The sequence below is a fragment of the Mauremys mutica genome, chromosome 9 (assembly GCF_020497125.1).
Source record: "Mauremys mutica isolate MM-2020 ecotype Southern chromosome 9, ASM2049712v1, whole genome shotgun sequence".
NCBI classification, from domain to species: Eukaryota; Metazoa; Chordata; order Testudines; family Geoemydidae; genus Mauremys; species Mauremys mutica.
This window is the reverse complement of record NC_059080.1, coordinates 42,135,100-42,159,883: the sequence shown is the minus strand read 5'-3', so window position 1 is coordinate 42,159,883 and position 24,784 is coordinate 42,135,100. Positions and strand designations below refer to the sequence as shown.

The 24,784-nt window shown below is 52.2% G+C and overlaps 3 protein-coding genes across 14 annotated transcripts in view; 2 read left to right on the top strand and 1 right to left on the bottom strand.

Moving 5' to 3' along the window:
- The window catches only part of AIFM1 (apoptosis inducing factor mitochondria associated 1), a 45,536-nt gene extending 41,435 nt beyond the window's left edge, over window positions 1-4,101 (bottom strand). For 8 of the 12 annotated variants that reach the window (XM_045029835.1, XM_045029836.1, XM_045029838.1 and 5 more), the window contains exon 1: window positions 3,939-4,101. In XM_045029835.1, the coding sequence (XP_044885770.1) occupies window positions 3,939-4,086 (148 nt within the window). In that variant the 5' untranslated portion in view covers window positions 4,087-4,101. The remainder of the gene's footprint in view (window positions 1-3,938) is intronic. The other 4 variants (XM_045029845.1, XM_045029846.1, XM_045029847.1 and 1 more) reach the window with 2 other exon arrangements.
- MARS2 (methionyl-tRNA synthetase 2, mitochondrial) lies at window positions 4,070-9,302 on the top strand. Its single transcript, XM_045029849.1, is given in 4 exon segments — window positions 4,070-4,234; window positions 4,236-4,485; window positions 4,750-5,084; window positions 6,439-9,302. Coding segments are annotated over 4 exon segments (1,920 nt in total). The 5' UTR covers window positions 4,070-4,084; the 3' UTR covers window positions 7,624-9,302.
- An 8,967-nt stretch (window positions 9,303-18,269) lies between these two features.
- RAB33A (RAB33A, member RAS oncogene family) lies at window positions 18,270-23,723 on the top strand. Its single transcript, XM_045029115.1, has 2 exons — window positions 18,270-18,732; window positions 23,210-23,723. Exons 1-2 carry the CDS (start codon window positions 18,427-18,429, stop codon window positions 23,663-23,665), a joined length of 762 nt encoding a protein of 253 aa, XP_044885050.1. The 5' UTR covers window positions 18,270-18,426; the 3' UTR covers window positions 23,666-23,723.
- The last annotated feature ends 1,061 nt before the right edge of the window (window positions 23,724-24,784 follow it).

Below are 24,784 nucleotides of genomic sequence, written 5' to 3'. Positions count from 1 at the left end.
AGAACAGCCACACGTGAGAATCTGCCTCTGCCATAAGGGGAAAAACTAGGGTTAGAACAGTTCATCACTACAGATGTAGGGTTCATCACTACAGATATCAGGGGGACCCCTATCACTACTCACTTAGGTGAGTAATACCAGAGCATACGGCTCTTCCTTGTAGCTCCTGCCCTCCAACTAATGAAGAAATCTATTTCAGAGCTCCCTGCTCCACTGTTGTTTCCATTACATTCACAGGGATACCAAGCTTCCGGACCAAGAAGTTCTCTTAACACTAGAGCAAGGGAACATTCAAACAAACTGAAAGGTGCCAAACTCAAAATGGACAACAGAAACTATCTTTTCACACATCTACTGTGGAACCCACTGCCCCAAGATACTGTTGAAGGTAAGAGCTTATCAAGACTCAGAAAAGGACTGGACATGTATAAAGATAACATCATCTGAGAATAACAGTAAAAAAGAAAAGTGTGGGAACTGATATCAAACCTCCTGCGTTGGGATTTAAACCAGTTCCTAATTATTAGGGCTTAGGATGGAGACATCCATGGAGAGCAGATTATCCCACACCTGCCTACTGCATGGTTTCTTGCACCTTCCTTTGAACTACATGGTGCTGCCGACTGTTCGAGACATGATACTGGACTAGATGGACCATGGATCTGACCCAGTCTGGCAAGTCCTATATAGGAGCTCCCCTCCACAGTCTGCATTTATCCATGATGCAAGACATTTGGAAAGCATCCTAAGGTGACCAGCTCCTACCTGGCCAGCCAATTAAAAGTCACATACAAGCTGTGTCTATACTAGAGAAATTTTCCAAAATATCTTGCTGTAGCTACCATCAGTTCATCTCCACAAGAGTTGACACTGGGGCTCCCAACTATGTTAACAGATCACCAGTGTTTTTAAACCGTCACCTGATCTTGTTCACAGCAGGTCTAACAACACTGTGCTGAAAACACTGGCAGCAGTCCATTTACACTAGAGCTCTCAAGATTGCAGAGAGGGGAGGACCTGAACCAGTGCTGGCAATCATGGAAAGCATTTGCAAAATTGGTCTCAAGCCTTGCCTAAAAAGTTACCTCATAATATTTAATCCCACATAAAAAGGTTTGGGATTTTTCCCCCCAACAAAGGAGTTAAAGTTGAAAGTGTGCTTTAGAGTCCAGCTACTACCCAAAAATTACACCCTCTTTATAAAAACCCTACACCTTTTTGAACAGTCTGGGAAGTTAACATTTAAGGGATCCACTGTCATATCTTCCCCATTGTTCTATCATCAATTACTATCTTACCTGATTTACACCAGTAAGTGTAATCTGTTTTCTTCAGCTGCTAGGTCTATGTTGTTTATTCAATGGATAAATATTTCAAAGTGTAGAGTCTCAGGTACACTGTCACATCCAAGTTCCGTACATTTTCTCTGTGTGATGTATTGGTGGAACAAAGTGGAAACACGACTGATCTGTGATGTCATAAGATAGGCTGACTCTATGGTGTTGAAGAGTTATATAATTGTGGGTGCAGCTTGCAAGTTTGTATTTTTAAGTACATTAACAATAATGTGTAGCAACTAACAAATGCAAGTTTTGTAGCGAGTAGTGTTGCACTGTGTCTCTGCTATACTACCATGGAAATGGAATCTTTGAATAAGAAACAGGATTTTATGAACTCCTAGGCATTTGTCGTTTTGACCTTTGCACAAACTTCACCAGTTTTAGAGGGACAGTTAAAGATGGTTGGGTGGTATAAAACAGGCAGTGTGAGAGTGAGGCGTGAATCAGTTAAGTTCCAGAATTTTAAATGTTCTGGTTTTTCTAACAGTGTAAAATTTTGGTCAAGATTTATATTGGGAGGAGTCCACTGGAACACACTTTCAACATTAACTTATTAAAACAAACTTTGTTTGGGAATTTCCCTGATTTTAAATGAGTGCAAAGTTTAAGTTGGGTTGGCATATAAAGCCCAGAGGAAGGACCCCTTGCCCCCTCCTCTCATAGATCATGGCAAGCTCAAAGCAGTCTCCTTTATTATGTTCAAAGATGCAAGCCCTCTCCCCCCACTCTAGAACAGTTTTCATATTTGAAACATCAGATTCTCTCATTTCTTAAAGGGCTCTGGAAAGATCATTGGAGGACCAGATTATTGAGATAGAGCAGCGGTGGGAATACAAGAGAGAATACTGATTCTTAGTCCACGAACAGTAGTCTTAGGCTGTCAGTTTCCAGTCTGAGAATCAGCATTCCTTCCCCACCTCATTTTGGAGCATGGGGGGCTGAAGCTCAGGTTACAGATGTGTGTGACATCAGTAACATCCTCCTCCAAGGAGCTTGCCAGAAATTGCCAACAAAGAAGGAAATGAGGAGCAGATATTCCCAATATGAAAGACAGACAAGAAGAACAAAGTCTGAGATCCTCTTCAAGCCCTTCTATCAAAGGAGAAGTTGAAAGCAAATGCACAGTGTGTGTGTTGCTTCACAGTTCATTTGTAAGGAAATAGCAATCTCACCTCTCAATCCTGGAGATTAAGATGGCCTTCCTACAACACAGGATTAGATTAATGGAATGGGAAGCGGCACAGGGGACTTCATTCACTGATCTCATGCTCTGAAAGCTCAAAATGACATCCTCAAACAGCCCTCACACTGAGATGTCACAACCTCAAGGACGATAAACAATGATAAACACAGTAGCTCTAAGAATCCATTTAATGGTGCCATGAAAGCTGTTTTTCACTACCCACATTCTGATTCAAAAGACCACAGAAATGGGCAAAAAGCAACACAGCTAAAAACCTCTAACTTTTAGCATTAAACTCCACTGGTTTTATTTCTGTTTTAGACTCAGTGTGTCTTGGACTCACACCACACATAAATAACTGTTTGAGGATTCACTTACATCCTGTCTCTCTTCCACTACAAGGTAGTCAACTCAAAAGCCATTCAGCAGGCAATGCAGCAAGGAGGTCTAGTACAAGGTTTCTCAAACTTTTGTACTGGTGACCCCTTTCACATAGCAAGCCTTTGAATGCGACCTCTCCTTATCAATAAAAAACACTGTTTAATATATTTAACACCATTATAAATGCTGGAGGAAAAGCAGGGTTTGGGGTTCTCGCGACCCCCCGTGTAATAGCCTTGCAACCTCCTGAGGGGTCCCGACGCCCAGCTTGAGAACCCCTGCTCTAGCAGACTGTAACTTCATACCTAGAATACTTCTTGGAGTTCAGAGGCCCAACTCCTTCTAGTCACCATCCTGAGCCCTGCTGGCTGACAGCAATGAGATCGGGTTCCAGGAAGGAGTAAGAATACAAGAACTGCCATTCGGTAAAACCAATTGTCCATCTAACCCAGTATCTCTGGCCAGTACCAGAAGTTCAAGGGCAGTGTACACCCCTCCCGGCTTCTGACAATCAGGAGTTGGGGTGTCTGGAGCACAGGTTGCATTCCTGACCATCCTGGCTACTGGCTACTAGCCACTGATGGACCCACCCTCCATGAACTGATCTACTCCCTTGGCTGCCCCTGCTTAACCCATTCTGCCTTGGTGCCCCGCAGCCGCCTTGTTCAGCTAGTAGCTTTCAGAGCATGCCAGGCGGACACTGGTTCCTCCCCACCCGCCGTCCGGCTTTCACACACCCCCTTCCCCGGAGGCCCCAGGCAGCTGCCGAGGCACTGGCTCCCGGCATAGCGCCGGGCTGTACTTCTCAGCACTGGCCTCAGACCAGGCAGGGGCGGGGCTCGGCCCCGCTCGATTCCCCAGGGCGCGGGGGCTCGAGGGACCGGCAGCGCCCTGCTCCCGCAAGCAGCGGGGATTGGCCCCGGAGCCGCTGTGGGGCGGGATCTGGCCCGGGGGCTCCCCGCGAGCATCACGACCATGCCCGGGTAGGCCGGTGTCCGGGCGGCCGGGAACGGGACTCGTTCACCCCGACCCACCTGCCGCCGCCCGGCCCCGCGGCCTCGGGGTCAGGAAGCGCAGGCTCCGCGCCAGCTTCTCCGCCACGGCGGCCACTCGGCAGCGGAACATGGTTGCAGCGTGCCCCAGCCTCCGCTCCGCTCTGACCCCGGCCCGCCCTCGGCGCATGCGCGGCCCGCAACGCCGCGCTCTGATTGGGAGATCCCTCCACGCACGCGCAGAGCGCTATGGTCCGCGAGGGGAGCCGTCTCGCGTCGCGTCACTCACCTCTCGCGAGCGGGCCGAGCTAGGAAGTGCCGCTCTTCCCCCCCCGTCTCTATGGTGCGGCCGCCGGTCTGAGCATGCTGTGGTTACCGGCGCGCTGTCTTCTCCGCCCGCCGCGGCGGCCGCTCCCGGCGCCTCCCCGGCGGGGAAGCTCCGGGCCCGGCCGCCGCTGGCTTCTCTCCACCCCGATCTTCTATGTGAACGGGCCGCCGCACATCGGGCACCTCTACTCGGCGCTGCTGGCCGACGCGCTGCACCGACATCGGGCCCTGCTGGGGCCGGGCCCGGGCCGCCTCGCCACCGGTGAGCGGGAGAGGGCCGGGGGCGGTGAGCGAGGGGGCGGCCCCGGGCCGGGGGCGGTGAGCGAGGGGGCGGCCCCGGGCCGGGGGCGGTGAGCGAGGGGGCGGGCCGGGGGCGGATCCCTGCGGCGGCAGCGGGGCTTGGCAGCTCCCCATCCCCGCCCGGCAGGCGGTGCCGTGCTCGCTGGGCAGTGCCCACGGGAGGCGGGTGCCCCCGCCCTGCAGCCCCCCTGGCCCAGCACCCAGCTGCCCCGCTTGACTGTTCCAGGGACGGACGAGCACGGGCTGAAGATCCAGCAGGCGGCGGCGGCGGCCGGGACGGCTCCCTCTGAGCTCTGCGCGCACGTGTCCGGCCTGTTCCGCGACCTCTTCTCCCAGGCTGCCGTCTCCTTCACCGACTTCATCCGCACCACGGAGCCGCGCCACCGCCGGGCGGTGCAGTGCTTCTGGGCGGCGCTGCAGGGCCGCGGCCTACTCTACAAGGACTTTTACGAAGGCTGGTACTGCACCCCGGACGAGTGCTTCCTGACCGAGGCCCAGATCACCGAGCGACCCGACGCCCAGGGCCGCCCCTGCAAGGTCTCGCTGGAGAGCGGCCATCAGGTACAACACTGAGCTGCGCTGCCTTCCTCCCTGCCCTCCTCTTGGCATGGCCCGATACTTCCCTGCCTCGCTGGCTAGAGCAGGTGTGCAGGCTGGCTAGAGCAGGTTTCTCTTCTTCCTCCCTACCCGGGCTCTGGCCCTGTGCTCCCCTCAGGGATGCTCAGCAGACCGCCTACTTAAGAGAAACAATAGCAGTTCCATAGTTAATGTAGCAAGAGAGAAGCTGAAGTTTCAAATCTCTCTAGAATTTTCTTGTGTGGTTAGATCAGCTTGAAATTTGGTGTGTCTGTTCATGGGCTGGAGCAGAGTTACCTGTCTACATTCGCACTCATTTAGTCAAAGGGTTTTAGAGATGTAGAATACTCTAAAAGGAGATCGTTTTAAAACCTCAACCTTCTTACACCACTCTGTAGGCACAAATGGGGTCAAAACAGAGGGCAATAGCCACATAAATCACGTCACTTCACTGTAGGTGTTGAGAGCTAGCATTCAGCACCAAGAAAAGCCTCATATATGTAAAAATTAGGGTTGTCAAACAATTTTTAAAAAATGCAATTAATTGCTAGATTAAAAAAATAGTTAAGTTTAATTTCAGTTTTGATCACACTGTTAAATTTAAATTGGTATTCTATTACTGTTATAAATATTTTTGAATTTGTTCTACATTTTAAAATATATTTCTTTCAAGCAGAACACAAAGTGTACAGTGCTCACTTTATATTATTTTTATTACTGATATTTACATTATATAAACAAAAGAAATAGTTTTTTTTCAATTCACCTCATACAAGTATTGTAGTGCAATCTCTTTATTATGAAAATGCATCTCACAAATGTAGAATTATAGAGCCTTCAAATCGAAGCATGAAGAGGCACACGAATGTTTAACATATCTGGCACATAAATACCTTGCCAATGGCAGCTACAACAGTGCCAGGTGAACATCTGTTCTCACTTACAGGTGACATAAATAAGAAGCAGACAGCAGAGGGAGACCTGCAGTTAGGGTGACCAAACAGCAAATATGAAAAATCGGGACAGGGGGTGGAGGGCAATAGGAGCCTATATAAGAAAAAGACCCAAAAATCAGGACTGTCCCTATAAAATAGGGACATCTGGTCACCCTAGGTGCAGTCCTTGTAGTAGAGATGTATGGGGACCATGGCTCTGCATTTCCTGGTTTTCCAAGGTTTGAATTTTGAGAATGAAGCTCTTGTGCAGTAAGAGGGCCCAAAGGGCACCAAGCACTGTTGGATGTCTACAATCATAACTCCCATGTTAACAAAGCTATGGGTGTCTCTTGTAGAACTTAGTGAAAGGTGTTGGTTGTAATTCATTTTTCTCTCCCTCTCAGGTGCACTGGACCAAAGAGGAGAATTACATGTTCAAGCTGTCTGAATTTCAAGAGCCGTTACGGAAGTGGCTCCAGGGGAATCGGCATGTCATCTCCCCTGAGCCCTTCTACCAGGTGGTGCTCCGATGGCTGGAAGAGGACTTGCCAGACCTGTCTGTCTCCCGTGAGAGAAGCCGATTACAGTGGGGTATCCCTGTCCCTGGTGATTCAACACAAACCATTTATGTGTGGGTAGATGCCTTGGTGAACTATCTGACTGTAGCGGGTTACCCTGATGCACACCATGCCTGGTGGCCAGCTGCTCACCATGTTGTTGGCAAGGACATCCTCAAGTTCCATGCCATCTACTGGCCAGCATTACTCATGGCTGTGGGTCTTGATCCCCCAGAGCAGATCTATGTGCACTCCCACTGGACAGTCTGTGGGCAAAAGATGTCAAAAAGCCTGGGAAATGTGGTGGATCCAGTGGCATGTTTCAAGCAGTACACAGTGGATGGCTTTAGGTACTTCCTGCTAAGGCAAGGTGTCCCTGAGCGAGACTGTGACTATTATGAGGAGAAAGTTATTAAGCTGGTGAATTCTGAGCTGGCAGATGCGCTTGGGGGGCTTCTCAACCGTTGTACAGCCCCTAGCATCAACCCCAGTGGGATTTACCCACATTTCTCAGAGTCATGCTTTCGAAAGGGCTCTGAGCACATGGATGTGGAAGCCTCATGTAGGGCTTTGGCTGAGGACTACGAACTAGTAGCATCAGTTGATCGCTTACCTTTCCAGGTGACTGATTATTGTGAACACTTCCAAATATACAAGGCTTTAGAATCCGTTGTTGCGTGTGTGAGGCAGACCAATGGCTTCTTCCAGAGACACGCGCCCTGGAAACTGTGCCGAGACAACCCTGCAGAGAAGTGCTGGCTTGACACAGTCCTTCATGTGACTCTGGAATGTCTGCGGATTTATGGGATTCTGCTGCAGCCAGTGATCCCAGCCACTGCGGACAAGTTACTTTCCAGGCTGAGTATTAAGCCTGAGGAAAGGGCTTTCACAGACTTGACCTTTCTGCCTCGCTACCATGGAAAGCCGTGTCCCTTTGAAGGAAGAAAACTTGGCCCTGACATGGGGGCCTTATTTCCTAGGCTGGAAACAGCAAGAAGGCGTCAGATGGAAATCAAAGGCCTTAGACCTTGACAAATAACTGCTGTGAATAAAACCTCCAGGGACACCCAGAACATGTCTCTGTTTAAGTATTAAACTGAGACAGATGTTAGCAGCTCCTTGGATCAGACATCAGCTGGGTGGGTCTTGTGCAGCCTCCTCCAGCCTGGGATGCCCTTGCCAGAGCAGGAGGCCCAAATACCTCACTGAGCTGGAACCCCAGGAGTGTGAGCCAGGCCCGTTGTCTTTTGTGGGGTTTTCAGTGGAGCGTTCTATGATGGTGTCACTGGTAAACATCCTCAGCTGGGCTTTGATTCAGTAAGCAGGAGGAGGGTGAACTGGAATTGCAACACAGAGCTGGAATGTTACTGCTCTTTGCTCTGCTGAGCGGGTGGGACATGAGAATGGATTCGGATAATGCCTGACTCCTTTTTAAAAGGGTAGATCTTTGCTGCCAGCCCTTTCTAAATAATATTTGGGTTCTGAAAAGTTAACCCCACCCCCACTTCTTACCCAGTTAGTTTCCTTTTCTGTCCTATCTGCCTCTCTCATTAATGTGAGGAGTAGGGAGGTCATTCTACTAATGACATCTGGGCAAGAGCACAGCAGCCTGTCCTCCTGAATGGCCTCTCCTCTTCTGGGGTGAGACCCTTCCCAGCTAGCACCTCTATGCAGAGAGGATCCAGAGCCCTCGGGGGCACTCAGACCTGCTGGCTAACTTAGCGGGGCAGGGCTGTGAGAGAGAGTTGAAGTGAGAAGGGCAGGGGCTGATGACGAGGCAGTGAGGGGAACTGGGGTTGCTGTTAAACCCTGTAGCCAGCTGTTCTGCACAGGGCTTTGGATGCCAAGGCCCCTGTACTGGGCTCAGTGCCGAGGCTGGTGCCTTTGCCTGCTGGCATCAATGGCAGCAGTGATAGCTGCAAGAGCGCTCTGTTGATGGCTGTCGAATGTTAGTTTCTTTTGTCCTCGGGCTACAATGGCCCCTACATGTTATGTTTAGTAGCTTCATCCTCCCCAGGGTATTGGGGGTTGCAGCTGGCTCGTTACAGATGGAGAGGAGGGCAGATGGGTTGGAGCGCATGCAGTGTAGATTTCCTGCTGAGTCTGACCAATTGCCCTACAGAGCTGTGGGATGTTATGCTGTGGGAGGGATGCAGGAAGGTACCACCATCGTACAGCTAATGAAATTGTACTCTGGGGCAATTGCTCATCTGTCCAGAGGCCATGTGCAGGCAGGATGTTAGTCTGTCACTGCTGCTGTTCAGTCTGGACATGGGGCTGCTAGAAGGACTGGATGAAGCCTAGTTTCCAATGTTGTCATGCTCTGTAGCCTTGGCTAGGCTGCAGTTGTAATTGGCCTCTTCCCCATGGATGTGCTGCACCACCACCCCCCATCGCCCCGGACCCCCACTGCCTCCCCCAGCACGCCATCCATCGCCCCCTCCAGGGCTTAATTTGGGGTTCGCTGAGAAAAGTGATATTAACAAACATGCAAGTATTATTTCTCACAGCAGACTTACTAGCTAGTTGGGAGGCTGTGATGATACTTGTATGTTTGTTGCTATCACTTATAGCAGCCTCCCAGCTAGCTACTAAATGTGCTGTGAAGAGTGATATTAACGAACATACAAATATCACTTTTCACACCATTACTTTTATCCTGTCTGCAAAAAACAGACAAATCCTACATCAATAAATTACAATGATTTGGGCGTGTGTATTTATTTGTTTTCCTAAAGTTAATTATTTTAGGAAAAAGCATCAGTGTGGCCACCATCAAGAGTTGGTGGCCACACTCTGAGCCAGGGGCTGATAGAGACATGGCTGCTCTACCCTTCCACCCAAAGAGGGAGGGGCCTGCTGCTACTCTACTGAGCGGGGCAGGAGGAGTCCCACTCTACCCTCTAGAGCCACAGTGAGTGGTAGCTGCTCCCCATGGGCCATTGGCCTGGCAAGAACACACTTTCTCTTGAGAAGATTGCCTTGTAACACAGCAAAATCCCCCAGAAACAACCCTCCCCTTCCCCCGAGTGCAAGAAGAGGTTCTGGCTGGGAGGGTGCTCCCTGGGCCCTCCACCTCTGCTGCCTTTCCCATCTCCAGCTTTCATTTAAAGGCCTTGTCTCATGCAAACCACTGTGCTGCTGTCCCTTAACCCAGCCTGGCAGGAAGCTTCCTCAGCAAAGCCAGACCTCTTCTCATTCCAGGAAGGGGTGAGTGCAGTGTCTAACTTGGGCCATTTACATACCAATATTAAGCATGGGCCATTTTTTCCTTCTTTGACTGTCCCAGCATTTCTTCCCCCTGTGCTGTGGGGAGAGCTATCACTCAGGGTTCAGCCTTGTATTGGCAAGCAGGTCTCCCAGAGGTCCTGCCAGGACCCTCCCACACAGGGCAATGAGAACATGAGACTCCATGTGTGGATAAGCTAGCAAAGAGCAAAGTCCTGCTGTTCAGGATGTTCTATAAGGGTAGGAAGGGGCCCTGCTGACAGGGTTGCAGTTCAGTTTGCAAAGGGTGTCTGAGGGAAGAGAACCCTGTGGCAGGGAGCAGGCTGCCATGCGGGTGGGGTATCAATATGTGCAAATGACTACCTCATTTTCCCCACTGCCCGTGCCTCTCAGTCCTGACCCACATGCCCCCTGCTGTTTCAGGGCTGGAACCCCAGGCAGCTCTGCTAATGTACCCCAGTCACGAGGGGCACAATCCACCCCTAGTTTGCTCCTGGGCTTGCCTCTTGTATAATGCAGTGGTTTAAGAAGGTGCACAAATTGGAATTTGAATGAGACCTTCCAGACTCATTTCACTTGTGGCTTTTTCCACATGTGAAGGGTGAGTGCAGCTGTCCTGTGCTGAGTCCTGTGCACTGCTGAGGTACAGGCAGACTCTGTTCTCCACTTTCAGAGCAGGGGTAAGCCAGTCAACCCTTGATAATGATTGGAGATTCCTGTGCATCTCCTAAATCCAGACCTGGTCTAGGACCATCACTGGCTAATGGGATCCTCCTGAAAGAACCTTGTTCTGCTTCTTGTTGAGGTGGGAAGATGCCAGAAGGGACATCCTCCTCACCTATTATGGTAGAAGTGTTGGGAATCTGGCTGGGCATGTGGCTGGATTTGATGAATCTCAGCTTTCATTTTAAAACAAAAAGTAAGTCTCTAGCCCTCCTCAATGCAGGGAAGTTTAAAAATGTGACCTCTAATGGCTGAAACACAGAGGCAAAACAACAGGATCACAGCTTTATTAGTTTTTAAAATCTCATGATTGTTAAGCCAAACTTATGGCTGTGTGAGGTCTAATTCATGGTTCTTGAGGGCTGGGGGTTGGCAGTACTGCATGGGAGATCAGAGAATCACAGAAAAACATGGTGGGGAGAAATCCAGAGGAGCCCAGCCAGTGCTTAATTTGTAATGAAAGAGGTGCTGGGGTCAAGCAATTTTTTTTTTTACTTTCATAGCTGATGTGGCAAGCCCAGGGGTGCCGGGGCTATGAACTCACAAGCCTAGAGGTGCCAGGGCTAAGACCTGGTGTAAATTAAGTGCTGGGCCCAGCCAGTTCCCCAGGTCAGAGTAGGGCCATGTCCTGTAGAATATTCACCAATTGAAATGACCCCTGACAGTGACCTGGCAGGAACACGTTTCCATGCTAGGGCTTCTGTCTCTGCAGTCAACCAGGAGGAAGGTGTCTTCTGATTTCAGCTTGTATTTTCCCTCTCATCATCCCTGTCTCCCCCCTTTCCTCTTACTTCTACCCCCTTGCCCTACACTAAGCAGTCCCAGTATTGCCTATCCCTGTGCTCAGCAGTTGTGAGGTTGGCTTGCAACTCATAAGGTTGCAAACCCAAAGGTGGCGTTCTGTTTCTTTGCCTTTTGGTGTCTGAGCCTGTGGGATCTTGTTTAAAAACTTTATTCAAAACAAGAACTGTAAAAGTGAGAACAGATTATTCCGTAATTGCCTGACTCCAGGATTTGGGGATTTAAGAAAAACACCAAATATCATGAGACTTATGATCAAATTGTGAGAGTTGGCAGAATCTGTCTGGCTTATATCTGATACCTTTAGGGAACTGTTCCCTAGCTCTACAGATCTAGCTCTTCGAATATCTCATTACAAATTGCTCCCTCAAGATCCTTCATGTTGCTCTTCTCTCAATTTCCTTACAGTCTGGCACCATCTTTCCAGAATTGTTAGATTCCCCCTACTTCTTGAAGCCAATATAGCATATTGTTGACTCATCAGAGTTGTAGTGTGAGGTGAGACCTCTGCATGTGCAGCCCAAAAGTGCAGATGGGGTCTTGTCCAATGATGCATCTACCTCACAGCTGTGACTGCACACTACAAGCCGTCCCAGAAGTGTATGGAAGTGCTCCAGCCGCTGCCCTGTCCAAGCCTCATCTGGGCTCGTTATATAACTAGACCCTTCTTGTTCCTGATGGTTTGTGACTCCTTTGGCTCTCAGGGCATGTCTATACTGCAATAAAAATCCACAGCACTGAATCTCAGTGCTTGGGTCTATTGACTTGGGCTTGCAGGGCTCGGGCTGCGGGGCTAAAAATTGGTGTGTAGATGATTGGGCTCGGGCTGGAGCCCAGGCCGTGAGACCCCCCAAACACACTCTGGGTTTCAGAGCCGGGGCTCTATCCAGAGCCCAAACATCTACACTGCAGTTTTTAGCCCTGCAACCTGAGCCCCACAAGCTTGGTCAGCTGACCTGGGCCAGCTGAGGCCATGCTGTGGGTCTCTTATTGGAGTGGAGATGTACCCTCAGCTCACCCAGTGCAGCCTGCAGTCAAAGTCTGCATCAAACTCCCCTGGAGTGGTTAGAATCCTCTGGGGGTGTTTCTAATGCACCAGTCACCAGAGTACTCAGATACTCTCCAAGGAAGGGACTGGAAACTTCTAAATTCATCACTGTCGCTGCGAACAAAGAATGCCTTAAAGCATTTTTGCCCATCCCCTTCTTAGCTGCACTGTCATTTTCACCAGGTTTTCTGGGGTGTGCATCCCTTCAGCAGCTGAGTGCCTTTCGACAACCTGCTCCTGTATGCATTTACAATCCTGGCCAGGAGAATCCTCCTCCTAGCTACAGCCATGACTACTAACCGGGTCCTAGCATGGTTTCCTTGACTACAGTGAAGGGTGTTAGAGCCATTCACAAAGCCACAGGGTTGAGGGGGAAGGGCTGCAGCACTATCTGCCTAACACAGTTTGCAGTGCAGCCTGCGTGCACTGCTCCAGGAAGTCATGCTAGGCCCCTATGGGCAGCAGTCACCACTCAGCTTCACCAGTGCTAATAGAGAGCAGCTGCTGTGTCCCCTAGAGACACTGGGTGGAAAGGCAGGCAAAGAGAAAGGAGCAGGAGATTGAGGGGTGAAGGAGCACTGCAGAGACTCCTGGGCACTAAGGAAGACCCCAGGATAAAAGAGAAGGCAAGGGAGGCTGAAATCAAAGGTCTTATCTGTGCTCAGCATTGTCTCGGTGGCAGCCAGTGGTGCAGGCAGCAAGGCCCCTAGGAATCAGCTTCACCGTGTCTGCAATGGCAGTTTGCACTGGTGAAGATACACTGGCAATGGCTGTAAGTGAAGTAATTCCCCAGTGTAGGCAAGGCCAAGGAAGGAAGAGAGGGAAGAAAATAAATTAATCATGTGAAACAGAGTGTGGGGGAGAGCAGCCAAGAGGCTGTGCAGCTGGGGGGAAAGCAGCAATCCTGCCAAGGGAGGGGGCACGGCTGACATGAAATGTTCCAATACAAAGAGAGCTGGGGCCAAGGTGTCCAATGTGAGATGCCTCTCCAGGTATCAATCATGCTAGACTGAGCATCCGGCTGAAAGCAGAACAGTGACCCTACCCAGGGCACAAACCCAGAGGAGCTGGGCAGAAGTGGAGGGACTCGTCCTCACATACCAAGGAGTGGGAGAAAGGTTCCCCCAAACTATCCGAAAGGATCCAAGAACAATGATGGAAATTTGAGTCTACAGTGGGAAAGGAGAGGGCAGAGACAGCATTGTCCAGGGGAGCCACCTGCCAGAGAGGCTAGTCTACACTTGAAGTACTGTGCCACTGTATCGCATCTGGTGAAGACACTACGCTGATGGGAGAGAACTCTCCCGTCAGCCTATAACTCTACCTCAGCGAGAGATGGTAGCTATGTCAGCGGGAGAAGCTCTCCCATGGACAGCGATGTCTACACCGGCGCTTAGGTCGGTATAACTTATGTCGCTCAGGGGTGTGTATAAGCCACCTCAGGGAGCGACATAAGTTACACCAACATATGTGGTAGTGGGTACAAGCCCTCAGATGCCCTATGTGATAAAGTGGGAATTTTCTGTAATATTTTTTATTCCTATGTGACTCCGTTTCCCTATGTACTTGCATTGCTACCAAGTAGGTGCAAAAACGGTAATAAGCTGCTCTTGAGGCAGAACAGGATACATTAGATGTTGTGTCATGTAACTGTCTGGGATGGAATTAATGGGTCATTAAAGGACTGGCTGAAATTTACCCGTATCAATGAAGGGTCCACAAAAAGGGACTGAGCAGTTGATACTTATCCATGGGACTCTCTGGCAGGCAATCTCGGTATGGCTCTGCAGGAGCTGGACGATGGACTGAAGGGTGGCTGGTATAAGAGTTAGCCTTGGGGAGAGAGGTGGGAGCTCTTACCTGGGACTGAGGAGAAAGGGAGAGTGACAGAGCTGTTGAGATGAGTTCCTGTCTGCATCCTGTAAAACTTGCCCATACCGGTATTGCCCTGGCCTCTTCTTTTGTCATTCAGTGTTGAACGCATTCTAAACCAATATGCATTTCCTCACCTTTTGGGGGCGAAGCCAGACTTTAAGGCACCTGCTCCCCTACATGGTGTAAACTTTGCTTGTGCCAATCAGAAACGAACACAAACAGGTTTTGGGCCCCGTCCCCTATGACACTTCTATGATGTCATTGTGGGTACTTTATGGCCTGCCTGCCATGTGCAGGCAGAGAGAGGAGAAAGAAAACGAATCCTGTGTATACCCGTGTGTCCTGTGTATACCCGTGTGTCCTGTGTATACCTGTAACCGAGCCTGATCACCTCGAAGCCTCTCTCTCAGCTCACGTGTTTCAAATAGAGCTTCTACGTTTGCCGGTCGTTATGCGTTGGTTTGTATTTGTAAGTATCAGTTATTACTAAATGCTGCATCTTTGTTTATAAATATTGTTAGTAGATATTTTAGTCATTGTGTGTTTTAAGTTTCATTAACTCTATTAGCTAATCATACGCTGCTCCCTTACCCCTTGTAATTATCCCCAATAAAACTTTTAAATTGATTAAGTTTAGTGTGTGTGTGTGTGTCTGCAGTTTGCATCGTGACCCACACTCTCCTTGCATCCCTTACCAATATAGTCTGTTGCCACGTGCAGCCTGGTAAATAACAGGCCTGCATTTTCTTTCGCCCCTGCGAGTCCGTGGCAATCCACAAGAGCCAAGATGGCTTCAACAGCAGCATGGCTCAAGGGAGCCCTGGCCTGACTGTGGCCAGGCTGAACTCTATCTTAACCTTTTCCTCTCTCTGCTAACCGCAGGATTGTCAGATTCTGTAACCAGGTGACTAATAACTCATTGCCTTTGTTTGAAAAGGCTGCCTGGTGTGGCTCCCAATTCTCACCGAGAGCATTGAACCCTGAAGTGGCACAGTACAAGCCTTCCGGAAGAGTGTGGCTTGGCTGGAGTCATGGAGAAAGATAGGGATTGCTGGAGCCTGAAGGCCTAGTTTCTAAGTCTTGGAGGCCATAAGCCTGCCCCTGTGGAAATGTGTGGGTCCTTGAGGCCCAGCAAATTGAAGGGGTCACTCTCAAAGGACTGGTTACACAGGCTGGGGCATAGACTAGACCAGAGGTGGGCAAACTTTTTGGACCGAGGGCCACATCAGGTTGCGCAACTGTATGGAGGGCCGGGTAGGGAAGGCTGTGCCTCCTTAAACAGCCTGCCTCCACCGCCTATCTGCCCCCTCCCACTTCCCGCCTCCTGACTGCCCCCCTCAGAATCCCCAACCCATCCAACCCCCCTGCTCCTTGTTCCCTGACTGCCCTGACACCTATCCACACCCACACCCCCTGATAGCCCCCCTGGGACTCCCACCTCCTATCCAATCATCCTCTGCTCCTCATCCCCTGACCACCCCCTCCTGGGACCCCCCTACCCCTAACTGCCCCCTGGGATCCCACCCCCTTATCCAACCCCCCCGCTCCCTGTTCCCTGACTGACCTCCCTATCCACATCCCTGCCCCCTGGCAGGCCCCCCGGGACTCCCACTCCCAACCCTCCCTGTTCCCCATCCCCTGACTGCGCTCCCAGAACCTCCGCCCCATCCAACCGTCCCCTCCTCCCTGACTGCCCCCCAGGACTCCCTGCTCCCTTACCCAACCCCCCACTCCCCACCCCCTTACCAGCAGCAGGAGCTTGCAGCCACGACACCCGGCCAGAGCCAGCTGTGCTCCCCACGCTGCCCAGCAGGAGCGGCGGGCAGAGTGTAGCCCACATGGCTGCGAGGGAGGAGGGACAGCGGGGGAGGGGCCAGGGACTAGGCTCCTCAGCCGGGAGATCAGGGGCTGGGCAGGACGGTCCCATGGGCCATAGTTTGCCCACATCTGGACTAGACCCTGTGGCTCCATGACACCTATCCCAGGCATGTGCTGATGGTCCCTCTAGCTGTGTCTGTCACAGGTGTTGGCAGTGCCCAGAATGAATTCCTGTATTGGAGGCATACAGTCATGTCTGTACTTTGGTCTGCTGTAAATGTCACTTCACTCTCTGTCCTGCATGTAACCCAGGGAGTTGGGGCCCCCTAAGCTTCGTGATCCAGGTCAGCCTTACCCCGGCCACAGACTGCCTCTTATCTTGCCTACCCTGCTTCTGCTTCACCTGAGCTGGAGAGACTGGGCCTAGAAGAGCAGGCAGGGGTGAGAGGGCTGCCAGCTGGTACGTGCTGATGGTGCCAGTCCACTGCTGGCTAAATGCCATGCTGCTGTGGTCAAGAAGGCTGTGCAAATATGGCTCTGTTCACCTTGCTCCAGCCTGGCTATTCCCACAGCAGCCTGCAGAGGAGGTGGAGGGAAACAGGGCCTGTGTAACCACTAGGCAAACTAGGCGGCTGCCTGGGGCGCCAAGATTTGGGGGTGGCAAAAAGCGGTGCCCCCAATTTTTTTTTTCACTATTGCTTAGGGACAGATACCTGTCAGTCTCCAGTGCTTGTCCCGTGCCAACAGCCTCTTCACCTCGGAGTCTCCCCCGCTTGTCCGGGGGCCGCTATTCCTCTTGCGCTCCCCAGCTGCTGCTGCCATGGCCGCCCAGGAGGACACAGATGGGGGGCGCCGCCACAGAGGAGACGCAAGGGGCCAGGCTTGGCTGAGGCCCTGCACCTGCCAGCTAAGAGCAGCAGGAACCAGGCACCACTTGGGGGGAGCCGGGCGGCCCGAGCCCAGGGCAGCAGCAGCCTCTGCGGCAGCAGGGGCAGACGGGGAGCATAGCCTGCCATGGGGCAGGAGAGGCTGCACTGCTGCTGCTGTTTCCCACCTACCAGGGCCGGCTCCAGGCACCAGCATTCCAAGCTGGTGCTTGGGGCGGCATTCTGCAAGGGGCGGCAGTCCCTGTTTTGCCCCCAAGCAGCACCAAATTGCCGCCACGGGCAGGGAAGTGGGGCAGTCCGTGTGCCCTTAGGGCGGCAGGCGCGTTTCCGCGGCGGCGGCAATTCGGCAGCAGCAGCTTCTATGTTTAGCTGTCCGCAGCAGCTTCAGCTAAACATAGAAGCTGCTGCCGAATTGCCGCCGCCGCGCCTGCCGCCCTAAGGGCACACGGACTGCCCCTCTCCCCCGCCTGCGGCGGCAATTCGGTGCGCTGCTTGGGGCGACAAAAACTGTAGAGCCGGCCCTGCTGCCTACAGCTGTCCTTTGTGCCGTGCGGCAGGGCAGTGAGAATCTTTGTGAGATCTGTGCATGGGTAATATTGAAGGAATAATGTATTTACCTTAAAAGTCTGCTTTATAGACTTGGAGTAGAAATTAGTTACCAGGGGATAATGGCCCTTTGGGGCAAGGGAGATTTGTCACCCTGCCTAACCTGGCTGGTGATGCAATGCAAGGCTCAGTTGTTTAGCTTTTAAGACTTTGAATGGGACACCATCAGAGGCAGTGACAAACAATTGAAACGCCTTAAAGGTAAAAAAGAAACATTACAACAGCTGTTACCCATTCTGACAGGCTGTTTATAATGCTAAGTTTACTAGTTTTCGGAGTCTGGTGGGGGCAAGGTGGAAGTTTCACCTAGGGCGCAAAATAGCCTTGCACTGGCCCTGGAATGCTGCCCTTTCCTGCTTCCCGCGGGGCTTTGGCAAGATCTGGAAGGGAAGGTTCTCTGTGTGCCCCATTTGGGCTGCTTGTTTCCCTGCAGTATAATCAGGCCTGCCTGAGCTCTGCTGATGGGCTGGGAGAGCCAGAGCGGGGCCCTGGGAACGAGCTCTTCTAGCCGGTCAGCAAAAGAGTTTTTCTCTCACCTGGGCCTTTGACTTCAATAGGTGTGCACAGGTCCCGGCCCCCAGCATCCGAACGCCCGCGGGGGCACTTTGCTGGGCTGGGATCCCGCAGGCAAAGGCCCTCGCCCTGGGAAGGCGCAGGCGGGGGCGTGGCAGTCCGCGCCCGGGACGCCCCTTGTTCCGAGGGCGAGCAGCCAGGGCCCGGTGCCCCTGCGCTCCGGGTGCTCGGCTGCTGGCCCGCAGGCAGGGGTTGCGGGAGCGCGTGGGTCGCGCGAGCCCCGAGGCCGGCCCCACCCGCCGGCCGGCCAGGGGGAGGGTCTCCGCCGCGCTGAATATGCATCAGCCACCTGATCCGCCGCGCTCGGCAGCTGCCTCTTGCCTTTGTGTGCGGGCCGCCGCCCGGCTCCGCGCAGCGCCCGGCATGCAGCCCTCCGGGCCGGCCGCGGCCGAGCTGGACGCCTCGCTGGAGCAGTACCTGCGGGTCCGCATCTTCAAAATCATCGTCATCGGCGACTCCAACGTGGGCAAAACCTGCTTGACCTTCCGCTTCTGCGGGGGCGCCTTCCCCGCCAGCACCGAGGCCACCATCGGCGTGGACTTCAGGGAGAAGACGGTGGAGATCGAGGGAGAGAAAATCAAGGTTGGGGGAGAGGCGGGGAGGAATGGGGTGGGGATGAGGAGTGGAACGGGAGGGTGATGGGGAAGCAGGGGGCATGTGGGGAGCAGCAGTAAAGCAGGAGGGAATTGGGGGAACAGAGCAGTGGGGGAGGTGGGGAATGGGGAGCAGGGGCAGTGAGGAAGGAGGGAATTGGCGGGTGGGGGTGGTGAGAGGAGGAGCGGGGGCAGTGGGGGATGGGAATGAGGGAACGGGGGGGTGGCGGTGGATGGGAGTTGGGGAATGGGGGATCAGGGCGTGGTCGTAGATGGGGAGTGGGGAAATGGGGAAGCAGGGGGCAGTGAGGGAGGATGGAATTGGGGGTATGGTGGTAGGAGATGGAGTCAGACGGGGATGGGGGGAGCAGAGGGCAGTGGGGGGAATGGAGGAGGAGGAGGAGGAGGGGCAGTGAGGGATAGAGAGTGGGGAATGGTGGTGGCAAATGGGGAGTGGGGGAATGGACAAGCAGGGGCAGTGAAGGAGGCAGGAATTGGGGGTTAGGGTGGTGAGGGATGGGGAGCAGGTGGGAATGGGGGACCAGGGGCAGTGAGGGAGGAGGGGATGGAGAGTGAGGAGATTGGTGTGGGGAAGAGGTGGAAAACAAGCAGGAGGTTGGTGACACAGGAAGGCATGGGGCAGAGAGAGGGGGATGCTGGAGAACAGGTGGGGTAGGTACAAAGGCATTGGGGTGGCAAGGGCATGTGGGAGAACAGTGAGTAGAGTAGCAAGTTATAGGGGCAGGGGCTACAAGGGCACTGGAGGGCAGGAGGGGCGTGGGGAGGTACGAGGGCACTGGACGGCAAGAGGAGTTGGGGAGGTACGAGTGCACTGGAGGGGGGATATAAGGGCAAGAGGGGCGTGGGGAGGTATGAGGGCACTGGTGGGCAGGGGAGGGGATATGAGGGCACTGGAGGGAAGATACGAGGGCACTGGAGGGCAGGAGGGGGGATACGAGGGCACTGGAGGGCAGGAGGGGTTGGGGAAGTATGAGAGCACTGGTTGGCAGGGGAGTGGAAGTTGGTAGGAGGGCACTGGAGGGCAAGAGGGGGGTACGAGGACACTGGAGGGGGGATATGAGGGCAGGAGGGGCGCAGGGAGGTACGAGGGCACTGGTGGGCAGGGGAGGGGGTACGAGGAGATACAAGGGCACTGGTGAGGTGGAGAGGGCAGGAAGGTATGAGAGCAGGTAAGGGGAGAGGTGTAGGAGGGCACTGGAGGGGGCGGGGGGGATACGAGGGCACTGGAGGGGGGCTACCAGGTCCTCCAGGGGATTGGGAGGTCTGAAGCCATTGGTGAAGTATTGTGTGTGGGGGGGAGAGGGTGGTATAAGGGGATGGGAGTATGAGGGAAGAGGCATGGGGGCAGGGAGGTATGAGCGGGCAGGGAGGTACAAGTGGATGAGAGCGGTTGAAGGAGGGGGAACTATGAAGACATGGGGGGCTGGGGAGGGGAGAAGTACAGGAGGTATGGGGCAGGAGATGTATGAGGGTTTGGTAGGGAGGGAGCATGGTGGTAGGTGGGGAGTGGCAGAGAGTACTAGAGGTGCTGAGGTATGAGGGCATTGGGAAAGTGGGGGCCATGTACCAGCCCCCTGGGAGGTTCCAAGGTCTGTGGAGGAGGAGGAGGAGGTGGTGGTGAGAATGCTGTGGAAAGATCCAGTATGCCCAGATTTGGATCAAGGGAGCTGCATGGGGGAGTGGTAGTGAGTGCATGTAGGAAGGAGCTGGTAGATGCTCCAGACCCCAGGACTTCTGCCACAGAGGAAGGTGGGGCTTTGTGGAGCTGGGGTGTAGGCCCAGGAAAGGGCAGTTTGCAGAGCAGAGCTGTGGACCCAGCTACTTGCTGTGACTGTGGCTTGAGGCCTACAGCAGGGTTAGTTGCTGCAGATTGTGCATGTGACTGGCAGCCCAGTGGGATGCTCCTTGCTGTGTCTGTCTTTAATGGCTATGCTGGGAACAGGCATCGAGCAGCTGGCTCTGTGTGGGTGGCAATCCCCTTTTCTTGCAGCTTGCACCAAACTTTCTCCATAGGAGGAGATGACCATTCCACCATCACAACCCCAGGTATTCCAAAATCACAAGCCAGGCCCCCAAATCATGAGACTTTAAAATCTTGAATGCTGGGTCTTTTTCTTTTTTTTTTTTGACTCCTGGTTTCTGAGCCTTCAGGCTGCACTCAGGTGTTTTCAGACTTTCCTTTGCAAATGTGCGAGCTAGAAACTACTTTTTAAAATGAAAGCTGAGATTCTGCAAAATGTTAACTTGTCTCGAGTCCACATCCATACAGTGCATGGGCTGGATCTGGCTGCCTGCCCAGGGGGTTGACACTGGTAATCCAAGTTCGATGGTTAAGGCTGGTAAAGTTTGACTTGATGGGTAAGGTAACAGAGAGCAAGGGAAGATTGGCAGGCTTGGCATGCTGCAGCAGGAGTGACCCCTGGAGGCTGAGCAGTCTGAGGGCTTCTGAAGGGGGAACAGCAGTGCAGCCAACTCTGAAAGGCTCAGAAACCAGGCGAGAGTCATAACCACTGAGCTGTTGTGTCCCTCTGTCTGGCCTAACAAGTATTTAATTAGTTACACAAAGTGAAACACTCCAGCAGGAGACAGACTCTATAGCCCAGTGGTTAGGATGCTCGCCTGAGATGTGGGAGACCCAGGTCTCTGCTTCTAATTCGGCAGAGCAGACATTTGAACCTGCCTCCCATCTCCCCGGGGGAGTGCTCTGCCCACTGGACTGTGGGCTGTTCCTGGTTGCTCTGCATCTCAGTTTGACTGGTCAATCCTGGCCCAGAGAACCATTTCAGTGGTGATAAAACTGCATTTTTTTACAGGAAAAAGCTTGGTCAAAATGTTTTCAGCCAGCTTTGTTCCTGAGCCCTGTGTTCTTGCTAGTGCAACTTACACCCCATGTTGGCCTGAAGCCAGTGTTGCTGTTCCAGGCCTGGGAAGCGTCCAGCCTGCTGCTCTCCCCTAGCTGCTTACACTTGAGCAGTGAGGGGAGAAGGGTTAGTGGCCCAGGCTAACCTCCTGTCAGAGGGGAAAAGTGAGGCTTAGGTAGCCTGAAAAGAGGGTGTGTGAGAGGGTGGGGACAGGAGGGTCTGAAGGACAATGAGCCCAGAGCAGCGCCCCTTTTCACGCTGTCCCTGTGATTCGAGTGTAAGGGGGAACTGAATGGCAGGGAAATGAGGAACAAACATGCTTGCTTTCTGCCAGCGTGTGCCCAGCTTAAGACTCCCCTGCTGCAGGTACTGGCACTGGGTTCACAAGGCAGCCGGATGGTTTCAGCATCAGTCAGCAGCTATTGCAGCTTTAAAAAAGAAATAATCAAATCCCAGGCTTCAGGGTGCACCTGCAGGGATTGGGAAGGAATTCTACTATTTCTTCCTCCTCCAGATTCACCATTGTACAACTGGCTGGGTGCATTGCAGGGTTCTTCACTTCTTCTGGAATAGGATGCTGGCAGCAGGGCTGTCCCTAGGGGGTGCGGGGCCTGGGACAAATCAGCCACCCTGCTAGTCTCCTCGCTGTGCGTCTGCCCCCTCAGACACACACCCTGCCTGTCACTCTTGTCCTTGCTGTCTCCTCACCATCTGTCCAGTGTGCGCCCCCATCCATCGCTCTCCTCCTCACCATCCACCTGCCTCCCCTACCGCCTCCTCGCCGTCCATCAAGTGCATGCCCCCCACCGTCCACTGCTCTCCTCCTTATCCACCCTTCGCCTCCCCGTTCGCCTTCTTACTCCGCTCACCCACCCGCTTCACCTGAATATCGGGACAATTGGCATACATTGGTCGGGACGTGGGACAAAGGGACAGTCCCGATTTTATCGAAGCACGGGGCCCCTCAAAGCATGGGGCCTGGAATGGTTGCCCCAATTTGCCCTACCCAAGGGATGGCTCTGGCTGGTGGAGGTGGAGTAATGCCTGGTCTGGTGTTCAGATGCCTCTGAAGTGCCAGGTGTTTTATGCACATTATTGCTATGGTAAAGATGGCAATGAAATATGGTTAGAAGAGGAAACATTCTCTTAAAAAGAAGCTCACAGAGCCTGCCAGATAGGTGCTGAGCAAAAGTGATTGAATCCCAACCACTTTGCCTGGAGCAAACCATGCTCAGTACAAGGACAAAGGAATACAAGGCTTCTGGGCCAGAGTACTGGAACCATTTGCAGGTAAAGCAAAGGGCTGCCCAGGGAGGGACTTCTCTCAAAATGTGCTGGACTCAGCAGTGTCAGTTGAGGTGAAGAGGAATTAGCTATGTGGAGCTCTGCAGTTGTCTAGCATCACTAATCAAGCTGAACAAGGGTTATGTACATATTGAGAATGATATAGATTAGGAGGAAATGCCCCAAGTCTCCGTCCCCCAGCCTCTCCCAACAAGAAACTGCCTGTTCCTGGGAACCAAGGCCTGCGTGGGGGTGGGCTACATCTTGGCTGCCTCAGGCACACTGTGCTTTGTTTTCTAGGTGCAGGTCTGGGACACAGCTGGCCAGGAGCGGTTCCGGAAGAGCATGGTAGAACACTATTACCGCAATGTGCATGCCGTCATCTTTGTCTATGATGTCACTAAGATGGCTTCCTTCACCAATCTCAAGATGTGGATTGAGGAATGCAATGGGCATGCTGTGCCCCCTTTCGTCCCCAAGGTGCTTGTTGGGAACAAGTGTGACTTACGAGAACAAATTCAGGTGCCATCCAGCGTGGCCCTGAAATTTGCTGATGCTCACAACATGCTTTTGTTTGAAACATCAGCCAAGGACCCCAAAGAGAGTCAGAATGTGGAGTCGATTTTCATGTGCCTGGCCTGTAAGTTGAAGGCCCAGAAGTCCCTGCTCTATCGGGATATGGAGAGGCAGCAGGGAAAAGTGCAGAAACTGGAGTTCACACAAGATGCTAACAATAAAAATTCCTGCCCCTGCTGAACAGAGGCTGTGCATTCTAGGTTAATATTGGGGGGGGGGGAGGGTTTTGTGCCTGTATAAGACTGACATCTGCTTGTTTCACTATAAATTAATGTTAACAAAATAAAATTTGTATCACTGATGTCTGCTTTGAGTCTTTCTTTGCCTATCACCAGGGGATTCAGAGTAATTATATGCTTGTAGAAATGGGGTCTTGGCTGGAATTGGAACTCTCAGCAAAATCTCAGCCTGGCTGGTTGTTCATCTCACCGTGTAAGAGATTAACTGTAGGTAAAGTTTAAAGGGCACGTTGCTGTCATACCCTGAGATTTGACTCCTTGATGCTGTGGTGAGAGGGATCCTTGTAGATGTTCTACAACAGCTGAATGCCCTCTCTGTGCAGGACGGGCTGACTTGCACGCATTGCTCTGCCTAGGATTCCTGTCATGATAAAATCTTCAGCTTCGTTCTGGTTCTGCATGACATTTTGATTTAAAAAAAACAACCCTAGAATGATAGTGACATTAAGAACAGCCTTAGGGCAAAGGGAAAGTGGCATTCTGCTCTCTAGCAGTCAGTTTCAGTTGGCCTGACCAGCCCAGTGTACCCCAACTCACTATTGTTACTACAGGACATCCTTTAGATACAGATTGTTATTGGATAGCTTATAACTCACTGGTTAATACTGTGTAATGTAGGTGCAAGCAACTGATGCAAAATTATGGACATAAACTGAAATTATAGTTCTTCAAATGTGTTTGCCAGGCAAAGAGGAGTTACCCTAAACAAAGGAATATGGTTTCTCCATTGGATATTTATTTCTAAAACACTTTGAAAAATAATGAGAGTGTAGTTACATATCACATAAACAGTAATCAAGCTAACAAGGGGTGGAGGCAAACCTCACACATAACAAGCAGGGGAGAAGAGAGCTTGGCATCTACGCCCATCAGAGGACAGAAGCTTGGTCTGGGTTTTACTTTTCAAAGGACTACATTACAAAGGCTTACTGGTCTATGAAGACAGGAGGACTGAACCTCAAATGATAAGCAACTGATTGTATACAGTATTACTATATTATAAATGTGTATAGTGAAGTATTTTCTGAAAGCTGACACACCAGTGATTAATATTGTGAAC